Below are 17,539 nucleotides of genomic sequence, written 5' to 3' on the forward strand. Positions count from 1 at the left end.
ATCTTATACCACATTTTTTCATATAAATTACAAGAGTGCCCCAAAAAGGAGTCATCTAATTTTTTCCAACACATGTTTACGGTGACTTCTGGGACCACCACCAATAAAAAAAATGGTATTTTGTTAGCATATTATAGACTAATACAGTTTATTATTTTATATTGTTTCCTTTTGTGTTACTTATTTTCTAATTGAAAATCTGCTACCAGAATTCCCATCAACTTTCCAGCTACTTTCTCATTTCCAGCTTCAATTTTCAACTGTGTAGAAGAAACAATAACAGAGCAATACAATGGCACATCCTGGTGCTGCCACCAGTTTAATACTGTCTATAATGGCTGCTCCGCAAGCAAGAGCGTGCGGGCGCAGTCTAATCAGGTAGACAGCACTGCAGCGCCCTGGCAACAGCCCTGAATCGGTATAAACAGGGACGGACTGGGGCTGTAGATCAGCCTTGACAGTTCGCCCGGTGCACACGCTCACAAAGGGGACGGGGTTGTTTCAATGGGGCGTGCCGCGAGTCACGGGGGCCTGGCCTTGTGGCACATCCCCTTCTCTTCCCGGCTGAGCACAGAGCACCAGCCCATAACTGCCGATACCTCTTCTGTCTCCCTGAGCTAGTGAATCTAGAGTCGGGGGGACACTTCCGCCTTCCTCGAGCCGGCTCTGAGGCCATCAGCCCTTCTGGCATTTGCCAGAAGTGCCTGATGACCAGTCCTGCCCTGGGTATAAGAGTTGGTAATAATAAGAGAGGAGCTGAGACTAATCCATCTATCCATTTTTATTCCCCGTCTCTCTAATATGATCCACCAGAGACTGAATGTGCAATTTCCTACTGAGGGCCATATTCAATTAGTTTTGCACCCGCGATACTTTTTCGCATGTCGGACTTTTCACTTACATCGCGTATTTTAGCTGCGGAAACTTATCGTGTGCACTCCATCTATTCGCCATATTCAATTCCAAAACACGTGAAAACGCAACCTGGCGAATACAACCAGGCAAAAAGTACTGTCAGAATTGGGGAAATCAGCCTGACACCCCCTAAAAGATGCACTAACATTGGGGATCAATGTACATGCCCCCGAATAGCCCTAATAAAACTATTTGGGGTACTTAAGGTGTGTCAGTTTTTTCTAATAAGCGTCTTTGCACTAGTCTTGAAGAAAAGCATAAAGCAGTTTTTTAATGTTAAAATAAGAAGTCCTGTCAAATTTGGGATACTTGAAAATGGGTGCAAGCATGGTTTGAAGTCACTACATTTTCAAAAAGCTTAAAAAACGCACCTGAAGCAAGCACCTGCAATCGAAAAAACACCTCACCCATACTTGCAGACCCCCCAAAGTCTATTTCGCTATTTTTACATTTGTACCCCCACTTTGCACTTTTTTGCCCCCTTTACAAAGTAATTTTTTGGGATGTTCCTCAAATGTTTTTACAAAGTTATCTTTTGGGGCACTGTCCCAAGGGTGCAGAGTGTTTTTTTCACCTTTGCACCCCTAAATAGCGATTTTGCACTTTTTTTTCCAACACCTATTCATAGGCAAATCTTTGTCGCCTATTACATTGCATTCCGTTTTCCGTGTACATGAAAACAGTTTGCAATTGAATACGGAGATGTTTCCGCCTGGCGATAAGTCGCAATCAGTGATAAATTATCGCGGATTCCGACTTTTAACGGTTTATTGAATACAGCCCTGAATCTGTGTGTAATAAGTTCCTAAACTATATATCCTCCACCCCATTAACAGCCAGCCAGCGAAATGATCAGCTCAACACAATGCCAACAGCTGCAGCCATAACTGGACTGGGCCTGGCTGCTCCTTCAGACCTTACAGCTATTGCGCCGGGTGCATGCTGGGACATGCAGTGTTCGTTAAGCTACAGTGGGGTGGGGGAACTATTCTCAGTTTTAGACTACAAGTCCCATGATTCCTTGCGCGAAGGCCTAGCCTGGTATCCGGTGTCCTTGGTTTCGGTCATAGACGGTTTGCCCGGCTTCATCACCATGCAGTCTGTCCGTGGGTTCCTGGCTCTCCGCCGGTCGGTCTTGGGTCATGTACGAAGCTATGCCGAGGCAGCGCCCGCTGGGGCACCGGCCATGAGCTTTACATTTGCCTCCCCTAGCCAGGTCGTATAGCATAGGGTGCATTTTGTGTGTGGTCTGTACATGTGTCTGTGTGGGTCGTGAAGTATAAAAATCATGTTGTATGTACACTCCTGTCACTCACTGGCCAGAATGTACTAAAACCAATACTGGTTCCATGTAGGTAAAGGTGCAGGCAGAGTGGGCTAAATGACCTGTTATAGGCTGTCACATTTTACTTTTTTTGCCCTAAGAGCACCTGGTGCTTTCCGGAAGTTTTTCATTCACCTGCTTTTTGCCCATTCTCCTGGGTGAGTGCACACTTAATAGGGGTTATGGGACTGAACTGAGAATCTTTTTATTTTTTTTCAACCCCTTAAGTTTCATTGTCCTTGTATTCCATAGAACTAATAATAATTTGGGCCTCTACTACACTATTCGTTTTTGCTGCAAGGAATGCAGCAGTTAACAAATATGTATATATATTATTTTTTTTGTCTTAGTGGTGGAGCTAATATACTCTGCTAGGTCTTCTAAACAGTAAAATGGAAAGTTATCCTTCAAGGCTAGGATGTCAAATACTTTAGTGCATTATTTTTTTTAGTTTGACAGCATGGAAGGTTTTTCTAGTCTTTAAAGGTCACAATAAGTTCTTGGAGTGACCTTTATAGTGTTTCCCTTGCACATCAGATATTTTGCCTCTGTCTTATTTCACCTATTATTTAAAAAGTGTAAAGTCAAATTGCCATTGAAAGCACCTGATTCACAGATGATAGGACTTGTTTTGGTTTGTACTATACAACATCAAAGGGTTATTGTTATGGCTGAAATCACGATGCATGTGAAATAGGCTAACCCAGTGATTCCCAAACTTTTTTGAATCACGCGCCCTAGTTTATCGGCAATGTTTTCACGGCACCCCTTAGCCAAAAGTTTGGTATTGAGAAATTCAGAATAAATGTAGTGAAGTAGTAAATTGTGCTTACCTGTCATCCTTGAGCTGTGCATCCACTATACAATTTTCTGTCGGATATCTTTCCAATCTGGCTGGTTGGAATGAAAACCTGGTAATGTATGGGAGCAAATGACAATCGTCCATTTGCTCACAAACACTAGAAAATAGACAAAAATAGTTGTTCAGACAATTTGAAAAAAAAATTTTTTGTCCTTTTTTCAGTGTTTAAAACCATATGATCGACTGTCATTTGCTCCCATACATTACCAGGTTTTCATTCCAACCAGCCAGATTGCACAGATATCTGCCAGAATATTATATAGTGGATGCCCAGCTTTAGGGGCAGTTATGTGGAGGTGGACAGGTTTGTGCTTCTGTTTGTCCCAATATTTACATTACATTGACCATAAAGAGTTAGGCTAGGGGAAGGGGGAAGGGGGAAGTTGGGCACCCCCGGTGGGTGGTTATGGTTAGGCACCCCCCTGGGAGGTTTAGGCTGCGCGGAGGGCTGGGTCAGGTTTAGGCACTAAGGGGGGGAGGTTAGGCACACCTAAAGGTGGGTTGGGGGGGTAAAGGTTAGGAATAGTTAGGTACTTACCTTGTCTGGATCTTCACTGCTGACGGTCTTCCGGCGTCTGAATTTAAACCGCTGGACATAGGTCTGGCGGTCATTCATACTGATCCCGCCGTGGACTGTTTCTAGCAGCCAGGTTTCTCCAGGGTCTGTCATACAGAACATATTCAGTGTACACCTGTACTGCTGCTCATTACTAATTTGTAATCAGCCAATATGGCAACAATTCAGTGCATAAAAGCATGCAGACATCGTTGAGATCCAGTTATTGTTAAGACCGAAAACTTGATTGGTACAGGAATGTCATCTAACGGGGTGATTCAATTCAGCACGATGCGGAATAACCCTGGGAAAGAGTTCCCAGAGCTATCCTATTCACTGCGTTAAGTCCAACTACAGATTTTCTTCTCGCACCTTCCTGAGATGCAAGCAGAAATCCAACTTAAGTGCTGGCCACGATGCTGTATTCCGGTTTGTCGCAGTGCTAACAGCCACGCGGTCGGCACTTTAGTCGGAAAATGCCGGTTAGTGTGACTAAACACCCAGCTTAAGGCGCGCTATCCGGCATTCTCCGACTTAAGTGGTTCTAGTTGGACTTAACAGCACGGTCAATTGAATAGCTCCGGGAACTCCTTCCCGGGGCTAGTTGGCATTGTGCTGAATTGAATCACCCCCTAAGTGACTTTGACTGTTGAATGATTGCCGGTGCCAGATGGAATGGAGTATCTCAGGAAGTTCAGATCTCCTTGGATTTTAATGCTGAATAGTCATTAAAGTTTACAAAGAATTGTCTGCAAAACAAAAATATCCAGTGGGCAGCAGTTCTATAGCCAAAAATCTTAATTGGAGAGGTCGGACGGGAATAGCCAGATTGACAGGTAGTTGATAGAGCGCCTGATTCACTACGGATCGCTATGCTGCTTATACGCATGCAACGCAGTTGCTAATATCAGCAGTGACATGTAAATGTTTGCATTCGCTATGCGATTACAGCCTGACATAAAGACGTCCACTTCACCTTACTCACATCCGTATACTTGACCAACAGGAAACCCAGACCTTACTCAGGAATTGCTTTTGCGCACGCTATGATGCCTCAGACAGCATCTGGTATCGCAGGGGATAATTTATGCACCCTCCTGCAACGGCGTTGAAATGCACTGGCATTACTGCGTTCGCCCGCCCCTTCCCCCGTGCCACCACCCATAAAGGGCACTTCCTGTCAATCACTCTGCCATGGGTCTGCGCAGCAGTTCCGAACACAGTGCCTGGCTTGCGCATGCGCACTGTGATGCATGCGCAGTGCGAAATAATCGACCGATTGTGTGCGTACAAGCAACTGCGTTACTTGCTGAATCAGGCCCAGAGTCGCAAATAACTAAGCATTTCAACAATGGTATTCAGAAGAGTGTATCTGAAGGCACAGCACATTGAACCTTGAAGTGAATGTACTACCGCAGCATAACACAACACCAGATTCTGCTAGTCGGCTAAGAACAGGGAACAGAGGCTGCAGTGGGCACAGGCTCCCCAATCCTGGACAGATGAAGATTGTAAAAACATTGCAGGTTCTAATGAACCTAGATTTCTACTGTGTTATGCAGATGGTAGGGTCAGGATATGGCACATTTAATCTGAACTAATACATTAATTCTGCCTTCGGTAATCTGCTGAGGCTGGTGGTGCTAAAATGGTTTTACTGGCTTTATTTACTTTTAAGATGCTTTAATACCAACTGAGCATGCAATTGTTGAAATGCCACCGTCTACCTGAGTATTGTTGCTGACAATGTCCATCCTTCCATGGCCACTTGTAGAAGGCAACCAACCATGGCACGAAGCACACCTCATCTCAGGCTTGTTCCACGAGAATGATAATGAGTTCACTGTACTTCAATAGTCAGGTCTGAGTCTAATAGAGCACCATTGGATTGTGGTTTAATGGGAAAATAGATGCATATATACAGCTAACAAATCTGCAGCAACTGTGTTCTTCTAGCATATCAGCGTGGACCTGACTCAGAATATTTAAAGCATCTTGTTGAGTCAATGCAATGAAGAAAGTTGATGCATGAGTCTGTTCTGGGCATAAAGGGAGGTGACCACTATGTGTCTGTGTACATTTACCAAGTAAAATATATTTCATTACAGATTCAAATACAACATTAAAGTAATAACTAATCTATACAAACAGCCGTTTACTTTCCTCTTTAAAATAGATGGAGACTTGCAGGGGTTGATCGAGAGATGAGAGTACAGCCTCCATGCGGGTCCTCTCTTCTCACGCTGATGGATTTTCTCAGTAGACTCTGCACTGTGCCAGAGTCTGCTGCCCAGGTGCCATATTTCTGGTGATACTGTACTGCACAAGTGCAGATCTCCCGAAATATGGCGTCTGCACCATGTTCCCGTGAAATCTTATTCAAATCAATAATGAGAATGAAAATAGTAGCCACACTAATAGGGAGGAATGTTTACTCACTCAGCCAGTTAGAAGTGAATGTTCATCAGTACGTATTTACCAAAAGTCATATGGCTCCTGACAGGCACCTACGTCTTTGTTGTGGCCTGCATGCCATGAATTTGCATATGCCTTTTCTGTACTCTGCTAATGCTTGCTCTACCCTTCACCTCCATTTTGCCTCTCCAAAGCGTAAGCATAAAATTATCTACATAAGTATAAGAATTTTTTGTGTGCAGTATAAAAAAGCTAATTTTGCAACAAATAATAAGGTGCATGCAGCCCTGTACGTGTTTCTGCTCTCAAAGGCCAAATATGTACCAGATTTGCCCCAGTATTTTGCAATAACAAGAACCCCCAGATGGTTTTCTCTAATTTAAAAATTGGATGTGTTGGTTCTTTTGATGAAATGCAGTAAGGATCTTGAAGCCTACTAGTGTCTCAACCTACAGATAATGGATCCAAAAAATGGACACGCATGGCTAAATAAGGGACACTGGGCCTGATTCGGAGCCGGATGCTCTGACCAGAGCGCTCGCTCTGAATCAGGGCCTTCCTACTTAAAATTGGAGCGGCCTCCTGGCCGCTCGCATAGCTGTGGGTGACCACCCGCAGCTTATGCGAGCGGCCAAAAAGATGGTCGCGATGGTCAAGACCATCACGACCATCGGGCTTGCGACGTGACCCTTGTGGTAGGGTCTCGCTGCCACAAGCCCAAGAGTGCTTTTGGCTATATCAGAGCCAAAAGCACTCCCACTAACATCACTAGTGATGTCAGTGGGGCCGGCCCCAGACGGTAGGCGTTCCTATGGGAACGCCCCCGTCTGGGCAGCAACGCCCCGGCACGCCCACCAAAGGGGGCGTGCTGTCCTCACCATCGACAGCACGCCCCCTTTGGTGCGAGAACCATAGCGACAGCTTGGCTGTCGCTATGCTGGTCTCGCGCATGCGCACGACGGAGCTCCCTCCGTCATGTGCACTGGGGCACCATTGACCCGCCTGCGAGCCCTCAGCGCTCGCGAGCGGGTCTGAATTAGGCCCACTGACCATATTTACAGAGATTCCGCAAAGATGGCTTTGAGTTAGTTAAGCAAATTATGTCATGGGTTACCTAGAATTATGATTTGTATGACTGCAAGAGGAGACCTCAGTCATTTTAAAAGCAGGGAGACTGTTAGGGTGCATTTATGCAGAAGCTTCAGTGACCAACACAGCTCAACTTGCTGATGTTTCACCATTGATTGTGTCTGAGATGTCCTGATGTCCATGTGGAACCCTAGGTGAAAAACATCAGCAAAGGGCAACAGTGGGTGTGAGTGCATGCTTCAGCATGGTACACAATTCCAGAAGTTGGTACTGCCACATTTATACACATGCCACATTTATACTTTCACATAATGACCAGATGTGAAATTCAGGTTTGAATCCAATGGTGGTTCAGCTTTCAATAGAGCTAAATAAAGAAGAATGTTCTCAGTAGCGATTCATATACAAATGTGGCAATATTGCTTAGCCGTGCTACTGCAGTGTTCTTCCCGAGATCAATTTTATTGGTGCTCCATCCAACTCTTTTTACATGCTACCTGGCACTCTCACAACATCAATCAGATAGCTCCCCCAGATTGAGTCCTCGGCTGCGTAAAAACAGCATTGTGGTCATATGACTGATTAGAGAGCTCAGCCAATAGTGCCCCATTCCTATCCTAGCAATATGGCACTATTAACTGAGATCTGTGTCTGTCACATAACTGTAATACTGGTCACACTCTGCAGATCATTTGTTCTGGGGGAGCTATCTGATTGGGTTAAAGACAGGGTAGAGATCTTTGATGGGATGGAGATCTATGAGTGTGCTGATCAGGGTCACGCTTCACTTACTTTACTGTGACAGGCACAGTGCACAGATCTCCCACTCATCAGAGATCCTCATACTCGCGCTTATTTGAAGTTACCGTGACAGTATGAGATTCCTCCCATCAGAAATCCCTCCCCTGTCTTTGAGTCAGGGTCGTGGGTTTGGATGATGGGAACATTGCAGAATAGGTAGATGGAACATGCACAATTATATCTGTGTAAAGCTAGCAACTGGGCATTATATCAACATTTTTTATAATTGCAAAGTATTACACTGCCTTCACCCGCCTACTTCTTAATGTTCTCCGGCTGGCAAAATTGTCTGGTAGAACACTGTGTAGTTTTTCAGAAACAATACTTGAATGGTAATGCTGGCCATATACCAGACCACCTTTTCTACAACCATCCCACTAGTTGGTCGGTTGGAATGAAAATCCTGTAATGCATGGGAACAATTGACAATCAGCCATTTGCTCCCAAACACTGGAAAACGGACGAAAGCTGTTGTTCAGACAAGTTTTTTTTTTAAATCAAAGAGATTTAACCAACTTACCTGATCGACCTTTTTCGTGTTTCCTGTTTTGGAGCATATGGCTGATTGTAATGTGCTCCCATTTCATACATTACCAGAGGTCAGATCAGGTTTTCTACCAAGCACAAAACGGCATAACACCATCTGAATTGAATCAACTAGTATTTTATAGTGTTAAAGCTAATTATATCTTCATATGGGATGTAGTTAGAATACCGACGCACGGGAAGCTGTCTGACGGAATCCTGGCATCGAAATCCTGACTTAGTACTAAAGACACCTATCTTTAGCCTGAAGACAGAATCCCGACAGACTGCTTCCCGAACGAAGGTAGGCGGGGTTAGGGTTAGGGACCCCCCCAGGAGGGTTAGGTTTAGGGTGAGGGAAGGGGGGTTAGGTTTAGGCATCACCCTGGGGGTTTTATGAGGGTTGGGGGTGGGAGAAGTCTAGGGTTGGTATATTTACCTGCCCTGTCGGGATTCTGGTATTTCGGGCTTTCGGCGTCGGAATTTCATACCCTACCCCTTCATATAGTATCCCTGCTGAGCACTCCAGCTACAGCATATTAGCTGCTGTGACGAACATTTTGCATGTAATGTTTCTGAATAAGGTCCTGGTTATGGGATCATCACATTTCTGTTAGTTAAGGGGAAACATTGTTAGGGTGAGTCGTCCAGTGAATTAACAGTTAAGGAAATTCTCTTGTGCAAGACGATGGTGTATGTAGCAGACTCAACATAAATTAAAGTTTGAGATGTGCCATCATCATTAATGTTTCCCCTTTTCGAAGAAATTGTGGTTTAAATATCGTCGTAATAGTTAGAAATTTACAATGAAAAACAGGAGAATTTACCAATGATTGAACACACATAGCTAGCAAATGAACGTGCAAAAACAATTGAATTCCCCCCTATAATGTTAAGGTTATGTTTTTTCCATTTGGTATACATTAACCTAAATTGACCTTGATTTTAGGGTATATACAATAATAATCCGTAAAAACCCAATAAATTAACAATTTGTTCATTTAGTAAAAAATTGACGATGGTATCCAGTAAATGAACACATCCTCATACCTTATCAAGACTATCCATTTAGTTCTTCACCTCAGAGTATCAATTTCTAGCCCTTTAAATACCTCTACCCATATGCATTGAGGTATAAACACTGTACATTGTTATTTCTACTTCAGGGTCCATAGGGTATCCACAGGATACCTTGGGGTATAGGTGTGACGTCAGTCGCAGGGCACCAAAGAGTTAAGCTTTCAGCCTCCCAGGATGCACTAGGTCCCCCTCCTATACCCCGCCCCCGGGCCAAGGCACCTCAGTTTAGTTTGGTGCCCGGCCGGAGTCGGGTGCACCTGTTGGAGTGGGGGCTAGAAGAGCCCCTGAAGCTTTTTCTTCATGCAGCTGTGGCTGCACATCTGGATGAACAGCATGGACAGTCAGTCCTGACGTCCATGCTGTCTTCCCTACACCCCGCCGGTACCAGAACGCCGGTACTGATCCGGGGATGCTGGTGAGCATCTGGGGTAACAGCTAGCGGTGACCCCAGATGTTCCGGACCATGGCCGGATCCAAGGGGGACAAAGGTAAGCAGCGGGGTCCCGCGGTGGGTCCCCGCTGGTCACATGGTCCTAAGTCCCCAGGCAGGGGGCTCCCTGGGGACTGGCTGCAGCGTGGAGCCAGGCGACCAACCTGCGCTTTCCACTACCCCCTGGGACAGCGGACCGCAGCAGAGCGGTAGCGCTGCGGCGTCCCAGGGGTTAAATGCATGCCAGGGGAGCGCGCCTTCCCTGTCTCACAGCCGGCGCCTCCCCCGCTGCACACAGCCCTCTCTGCATGCTGCCGACTGGTCCTGTGGCAGCGCTCCTCCCCCAGGCCAGCCTCCTCTCTGCTCCTCGGCGGCCATCTTCTCCAGAACGCATGGTGAACGCTGCTGGAAGCGCTGGACGGAAGCATCGTGGTCTGGGTCCCCCCGCATACCTCTCCTCCGCTGTGGCTCAGGTCTGTGTATGCAGCGCTGTGTCCTACCAGGCCCTGTGTCTGTGTAGTTGAGTGATCAGCGCTGTTAGTGCAGGAATTGTTATTTCTCTGCATTGTATGTGACTGTGCTAGCGCTGCCTGTAACTTTTCTTCTCTAAACTGTCAGCTTTATTACTGTCCCTGTTCTTCTGCTAAAGCCCTTGCGGTGCGGTGCTGCAGGGTGGTCTCTCGCCTATTTAATACTTAATTGGTGAGAGAGGTCACATACGTGGTGCCATCATGTCGAAAAGTGATTTTCCCCTCCGGCTACAGTGTACCACGTGCAAAGTACCGTTAGCGGAGGGGGAGGGTAGCGCGGAGGGCCTTTGCCGGCAGTGTTTGTCCATGGCGCGGCCTATTACGGTTACAGCACCGGTACAGGAGCCGCCCTGGGCTTGTTTCGCTCAGGCGTTAACAGCTTTAGTGGGCCAGTTAGCTCCGCAGCCCGCGTTTACTCCGATGGGTTTGTCCCAGCAGTCTGTGGTGTTGTCACCCATGCAGGGGTTCCCACGACAATTGGTGGTACCCCACAGTCTCCCTATTTCCCCGCTCCCGGGTTCTCAGGAGCCAGCGTGGGTTAACTCCCTGACGAGTTCTGTACAGCACTTGTCGGATGTGTTGCAAGGGGAGTCTGTGATGCGGCCTCATAAAAGGCTGGTGGCGTCTCTGTCCGCTCCTTATGAGGATGACGAAGGGACGTCTGATGATGGGGAGATTCTGGATCCTTACGATCAGGAACCTCTCCATACTAAGGACGCTGATGCTAAGTCCAAAGTATATATTCCTGGACTTATTCGGGCGGTCCGCAAAGCCTTGGTGATTGAGGACGAAGTTCCCCCAGCGGCTAAATCTAAGTATGCCTTTTTCAAAGATGTGAAGGGCGATGCCACAGTCTTTCCTCTTTCGGGTCAGTTGGTGGACCATTTAGAGGAGGCGTGGAAACAACCTGGCAAAAGATACCAGCCGCAGAGACGCCTGGCGGTGGCTTATCCGTTCGCGGATAATTATTTTGCTAAGTGGGAATCCCCTCCACAGGTGGATTCTCACGTGACCCGTCTTGTCCGTAGTGCCACATTGCCGATGCCATCCATGTCCTCCCTTAAGGATGCTACGGACCGCAAGGTAGAAATCTGCCTGAAGTCCGCTTATTCCCTTGCAGGGGGGGCAGCACGGCCGGCTATGGCCATTTGCTGGGTTGCCAGAGCGATGGAGCGCTGGGCGGATTCATTAGAGGCTTCTTTTGAATTCGACTGTCCGGCCGAACAGGCGGAGTTGATTGGCAATCTCCGTGATTCGGCCACCTACATCAACGAGGCGGCTCTAGACATTAGTACTCTGGTGTCTAGAATTTCTTCAGCAGCGGTAGCTGCTCGTCGCACCTTGTGGCTGCGATCCTGGAAGGCGGACGCAGATTCCAAGAAAGGTCTGGAAGCGTTGCCGTTTACCGGAGAAGTTCTCTTCGGTCCGGATCTGGATAAGATTGTGGCCACGCTGGCGGCAGCCAAATCTGCTTGTCTCCCGTCGGCCGCTGCTCCTTCTGGTTCTGGACCATCGTCCTTTCGGTCATCTAGGGCCCAGGGCAGGCCCAAACCACAGTCGTTTCCTCGACAGGCTGGCCCTAAGAAATCGGTCAAGCCCCGGAAACAGGCATGGAGTACCAGACGTCCGGCCCCCAAGCCAGATGACAAGCCTGCGACCTGACGGTCCGGGTCTCCCCTTGGGGGATCCCAGGGTGGGAGGCCGCCTGCTGCAGTTCTCCCGGTGTTGGTCGTTCACTACGACAGACACTTGGGTTCTGGAGGTGGTCTCCCACGGGTACGCCCTCTCCTTCCGGCACAGACCCCCGGCTCGATTCTTCACCACGGGTCTACCATCAGACCGGAACAAGGCTACGGAGCTGCGGAAGGTATTGCACACTATGCTCCAGGCTGGAGTTATAGTGCCTGTTCCATTCTCCCAGAGGGGCCAGGGTTTCTATTCAAATCTATTTTTGGTACAGAAACCCAATGGGTCATATCGTCCGATTCTCAACCTCAAAGCACTCAACAAGTCTTTGCGGGTCCCGAAGTTTCGGATGGAGACCCTACGGTCCATCATTCTGGCGCTGGAACCTGGGGACTACATGGTGTCATTGGACATACAGGACGCTTACCTGCATGTCCCTATTCTTTTGCGCCATCAAGAGTTCCTTCGGTTTGCAATCCGCAGCGACCACTTCCAGTTTCGGGCGTTACCTTTTGGCCTGGCGACAGCACCACGTGTTTTCACCAAGGTGATGGCGGTCATGGCGGCTTCTCTGCGGCTGCAGGGAGTCCGCATGTTGCCGTATTTGGACGACCTGTTATTGGTGGCAGGATCTCCAGAGCTCCTGTTACGCCACTTGGACCTGACCATTGCACTGCTGCAACGGCACGGCTGGCTAATCAACTGGCAGAAGTCCACTCTAATCCCGTCTCGGAGGATTCTGCATCTTGGAGCCTTATTGGACTCGGGACAGCAAAGGATCTTCGTGACGGAGGACAAGATCTCTGCTTTACAGTCAAGGGTGCGCAGTTGCCTGCACAGCCGCCGGGTGTCCTTACACTCGGCGATGAGGTTACTGGGCTCCATGGTGTCGGTGTTCGACATGGTGGAATACGCTCAGTTTCACTCCAGACCTCTGCAGCACCTGATCCTGTCCAAGTGGAACGGGCTGACTCAGTCTCTGAAGTCCCAGACGATTGTGCTCACCCCGGAGGTTCGCCTGTCCCTTGCGTGGTGGTTACAGACGACCCACCTCAACAAGGGACGTCCGTTCTGGGTTCCAAATTGGGTCCTGTTGACAACGGACGCCAGTCTTCGGGGCTGGGGAGCAGTTTCGGATCCACACTTGTTCCAGGGCAGGTGGACGCCGACAGAAGCGGAGCTTCCAATAAATATCTTGGAACTCCGTGCGGTCTTCAATGCTCTCCAGCAGGCACAGCGGTTTCTCCAGGGTCGCCCGGTGCAGGTCCAGTCGGACAACACTACCACCGTGGCCTACATAAACAGGCAAGGAGGAACTCTCAGTCGGGCGGCTCTCGTAGAGGTCTCTCGGATCCTGGTTTGGGCGGAGCGCAATCTTCCGGCCATATCAGCGGTCTTCATCCCGGGAGTGCTAAATTGGGAGGCGGACTTTCTAAGTCGCCAGGACGTTCATCCGGGGGAATGGTCCCTGCACCCGGACGTTTTTCAACTACTGGTGGACAGGTGGGGTCTTCCAGAAATCGACCTCATGGCGTCCCGGCACAACAACAAGTTGCCGGTGTACGGGTCTCGCACAAGAGACGAAGGGGCGTCTCTGGTGGATGCTCTGTCCGTCCGGTGGACGTTCCGGTTCGCATACCTGTTCCCTCCGGTCTCCCTTCTTCCACGGGTAATCCGGAAATTCAAACAGGAAGGAGGGACGCTCCTGTTGATAGCTCACGCGTGGCCCAGACGGCACTGGTTCTCAGACCTTCAGGGTCTGTCCGTGGACAGTCCTCTGCGGTTGCCGCTACGACCGGACCTTCTGTCTCAGGGTCCTTGCCTTCACCCGGACCTGACTCAGCTGTCTTTGACGGCGTGGCTGTTGAGACGGCCATGCTGAGGTCCCGGGGGTTTTCCAGCTCTGTGGTGCGTACCATGTTACGAGCTCGTAAACCGTCTTCCGCGAGGATATACCATCGCGTGTGGCATACGTTCTTCCAGTGGTGTCGACCGAGAGGTTATGCACCGCGGGAGTTTCGTCTGTCTCGGATTCTCGCCTTCCTGCAAGCGGGACTAGATCATGGGCTTCGCCTTGCTTCTTTGAAGGTACAGGTTTCGGCCCTATCTGTCTGGTTTCACCGTAGGATTGCTACAATCCCGGATGTGCGCACCTTTATGCAGGGTGTTCTCCGCATTCAGCCGCCCTTTGTTCCACCTGTGGCGCCTTGGGATTTGGCTGTGGTCCTGAGGGCTCTCCAAGGACCGCCGTTTGAACCACTGGGCTCAGTGGATCTTAAATGGCTAACAGCTAAGACTGTTTTCCTTCTGGCCATTGCTTCGGCCAGACGTGTTTCTGAGTTAGGGGCTCTTTCTTGTAGACCCCCTTTTCTTGGTTTTTTATGGGAACAGGGCAGTGCTCCGCACTCGGCCCGAGTTTCTTCCCAAAGTTGTTTCCCGGTTTCATGTTAACGAGGAAATAGTTGTTCCGGCCTTTAACTCACCGGGTCTTTCCGTGGGTGAGGCCTCTTTGGATGTTGTGCGGGCCTTAAGGACTTATGTTGACCGCACTTCTTCGTTTAGGATGTCGGACGCTTTGTTTGTCCTCTATGGCTTCCGTAAAAAGGGTTGGCCTGCTTCAAAGCAAACTTTGGCAGCCTGGATCCGTATGGCTATTTCTGAAGCTTATCTTCATGAAGGCCTACCGGTCCCTCCTTCTCTGAAGGCTCATTCCACTAGGTCTGTGGGTCCTTCGTGGGCAGCTCGACGTGGTGCCTCGGCAGTTCAGATCTGCAAGGCTGCTACGTGGTCTTCTGTCCATACCTTCGTGAGGTATTACAGGTTTGACACCTTCGCCTCTCAGGATGCTTCCTTCGGGCGGCGGATTCTCCTTTCTGCACAGGAGCGTCCCCACCCTTAAAGGATACTGCTTTGGGACATCCCCAAGGTATCCTGTGGATACCCTATGGACCCTGAAGTAGAAAATATGAGATATGGTAAGAACTTACCCTTGTTATCTCTATTTCTACGAAGTCCATAGGGTTCCACAGGACTCCCGCCCTGTCGCACCTGTGCTGCAGATGGGCTTTGCTCTGGTCACCGGTTTTCCGTCTCCCTCTGGTGAGAATGTGATTCTTGTATGTGTCCAGATCTTTTTTCTCTCTCTTCCTTCTCCTCCTCCGGCCTATGGCTTGGTAACTAACTGAGGTGCCTTGGCCCGGGGGCGGGGTATAGGAGGGGGACCTAGTGCATCCTGGGAGGCTGAAAGCTTAACTCTTTGGTGCCCTGCGACTGACGTCACACCTATACCCCAAGGTATCCTGTGGAACCCTATGGACTTCGTAGAAATAGAGATAACAAGGGTAAGTTCTTACCATATCTCATATTTTTATAAAGTGTTTAGTACAGATTAGGCAATTTATTACCTATTTTTGGGAGCAAAGCAGCAAAGACTCGTTCAAACAAAAAACTCAAATCCATTTGTAACCTAGTCATAAGACTTGTGTATCCAATCAGAATCCATCTAATGTCAGAAGGCTTCAAAGCATATAGTTAGACACTTATGATTATTTGAGAAAATGAATGGTTATTTTAAAACTTGAAACTTGAAAAATGTTTATTCACTGGCTAATTCACCCTATATTATTATTATTATTATTATTATTATTATCATTTATTTATATGGCGCCACAAGTGTTCCGCAGCGCCTTACAAAGTACAAAAACAAATTGTATACAAGTGACTTACAGAACAATACAATACAGGACATGGATAATATATACTGCTACTTTAGCGACCATATCACCCAGATAAGCAACAGAGCATAAGCAACCAAGTGTTAGGTGCCCTAGTGGTGAGTAAGAAGTAAATGACACTATAGTAAGGAGAAGCACAAGAGGGTAGATGGCCCTGCTCGTGATAGCTTACATTCTAAAAATATTAGTGCTGTTGTAGTTATTCTTTATTCTAGTTCATTACTTCTCAAATCCAGTCCTTGGGACACCTTATTAACACTTTCTCACCGCCGTGTCAACCCGGGTCGCGGCTCAGTGTAAAATGTGCCAGGGCTGGATTCCCGTGTCAATCCAATCTGGCTATATTGCAGGGACTAACACTGGAATGACTTGTGTAAATGGGTAACTAAGGTCATCTGACCCTGGTCCCGTTTACAGCATAGCCTTCAACGTGACCCCTTCCACCAGGTACAAAATTTTCTACTCCTGGATTTCACTCTTAATTGATTATAGCCGTCACCTGTGTTTAAACATCCTTTACATCAATTAATCAGTTCAACACGGGTGACGGCAATTATAAATTATGGGGGAAGTCCAGGAGCAGAGCAATTTGTACCTGGTAGAAGGGGTCATGTTTGAGGGCCTGTTACAGCATGGGATTGATGATGTCTTCTCCATTGCACACGGATGCAGTGTGAATGGCGCTGACCCGGGGAGGAACGCACACAGTGTAAAAGGGGTCTGACTTAGGTCTAAAAGGGGTATAACTGCATTTTTTCCAGGTGTCCTCAGAGAATCACAAGTGAAATAATTAGAAATGTCAGTAATGAATACACCTGTACACCAGCAAGGAGATATGGAGAACATGCTCTGTTCGCATGTCCCAAGTACAGGATTTATGAACCATTTTTCTACTTGGTAAACTTGTCAGGCAAATCGAAACATCTGATTTGCAATCAGTGGCTTATTAATCCTAAACCTATAAATTCCCTAAACTTAAATTGGGCTCAGTCACAACAGTATAAAGCATCCTGGCTAACATTGACACTGAGGTAACTTCTTCTGTGCTTACAAATATGTCTTTTTATTTTTGTATTCTTTAATTCTGAGATGAGCTCCATGCAGTATCCTTCAAAGGACTTTTATTTGGACCGACCCCAAAATATAAGCAAATTTAGAAGCATTATTGGAATATTTACATTTTAAATAACTTTCTATTGAGTAAAGAATGGCTGTATTTTGCTAAATGTGTGAAAGCATTTAATCTTATTTTCGGTCCAGTTGGTGGAAATGTTTGAGTTGAGGAAAGAAGTGATAAAAAATTGTCTCAAAAAGGGTTGGTTCTGGCAGAATTTGAAATCAAGCTATAAGTGCACATGGAAGATTTCCCATTCAGGCAATTTAAAACTCGGCTTTCAAGGGTATGTCTTTGGGTTTGATCCAAATGAGTATGTATCTGGAGAGTAGCTCAGTTAAATCCACTTCTATGTCAAACAACAGTCTAGCGTTTGAGTGGTTGACGGAGAATGCATTGCGTACAATGAACATCCTTGTCGGGGAGGCACAGACTGCCTTCCCTTGGATCTGATGCGCATATGGATACTGGGTCTCTT

At 47.6% G+C, this 17,539-nt stretch overlaps 1 protein-coding gene across 1 annotated transcript in view; it reads left to right on the plus strand.

The window, feature by feature from the left end:
* The first annotated feature begins 1,903 nt into the window (after nt 1-1,903).
* ATP5F1D (ATP synthase F1 subunit delta) overlaps nt 1,904-17,539 on the plus strand; it is a 56,764-nt gene continuing 41,128 nt past the window's right edge. The window contains exon 1 of the mRNA XM_088460362.1: nt 1,904-2,131. Coding sequence (XP_088316488.1) covers nt 2,009-2,131 — 123 coding nt within the window. The 5' untranslated portion in view covers nt 1,904-2,008. The remainder of the gene's footprint in view (nt 2,132-17,539) is intronic.

Source organism: Taudactylus pleione, unplaced genomic scaffold (assembly GCF_031769625.1).
Source record: "Taudactylus pleione unplaced genomic scaffold, aTauple2 ptg000044l, whole genome shotgun sequence".
NCBI lineage: Eukaryota > Metazoa > Chordata > Amphibia > Anura > Myobatrachidae > Taudactylus > Taudactylus pleione.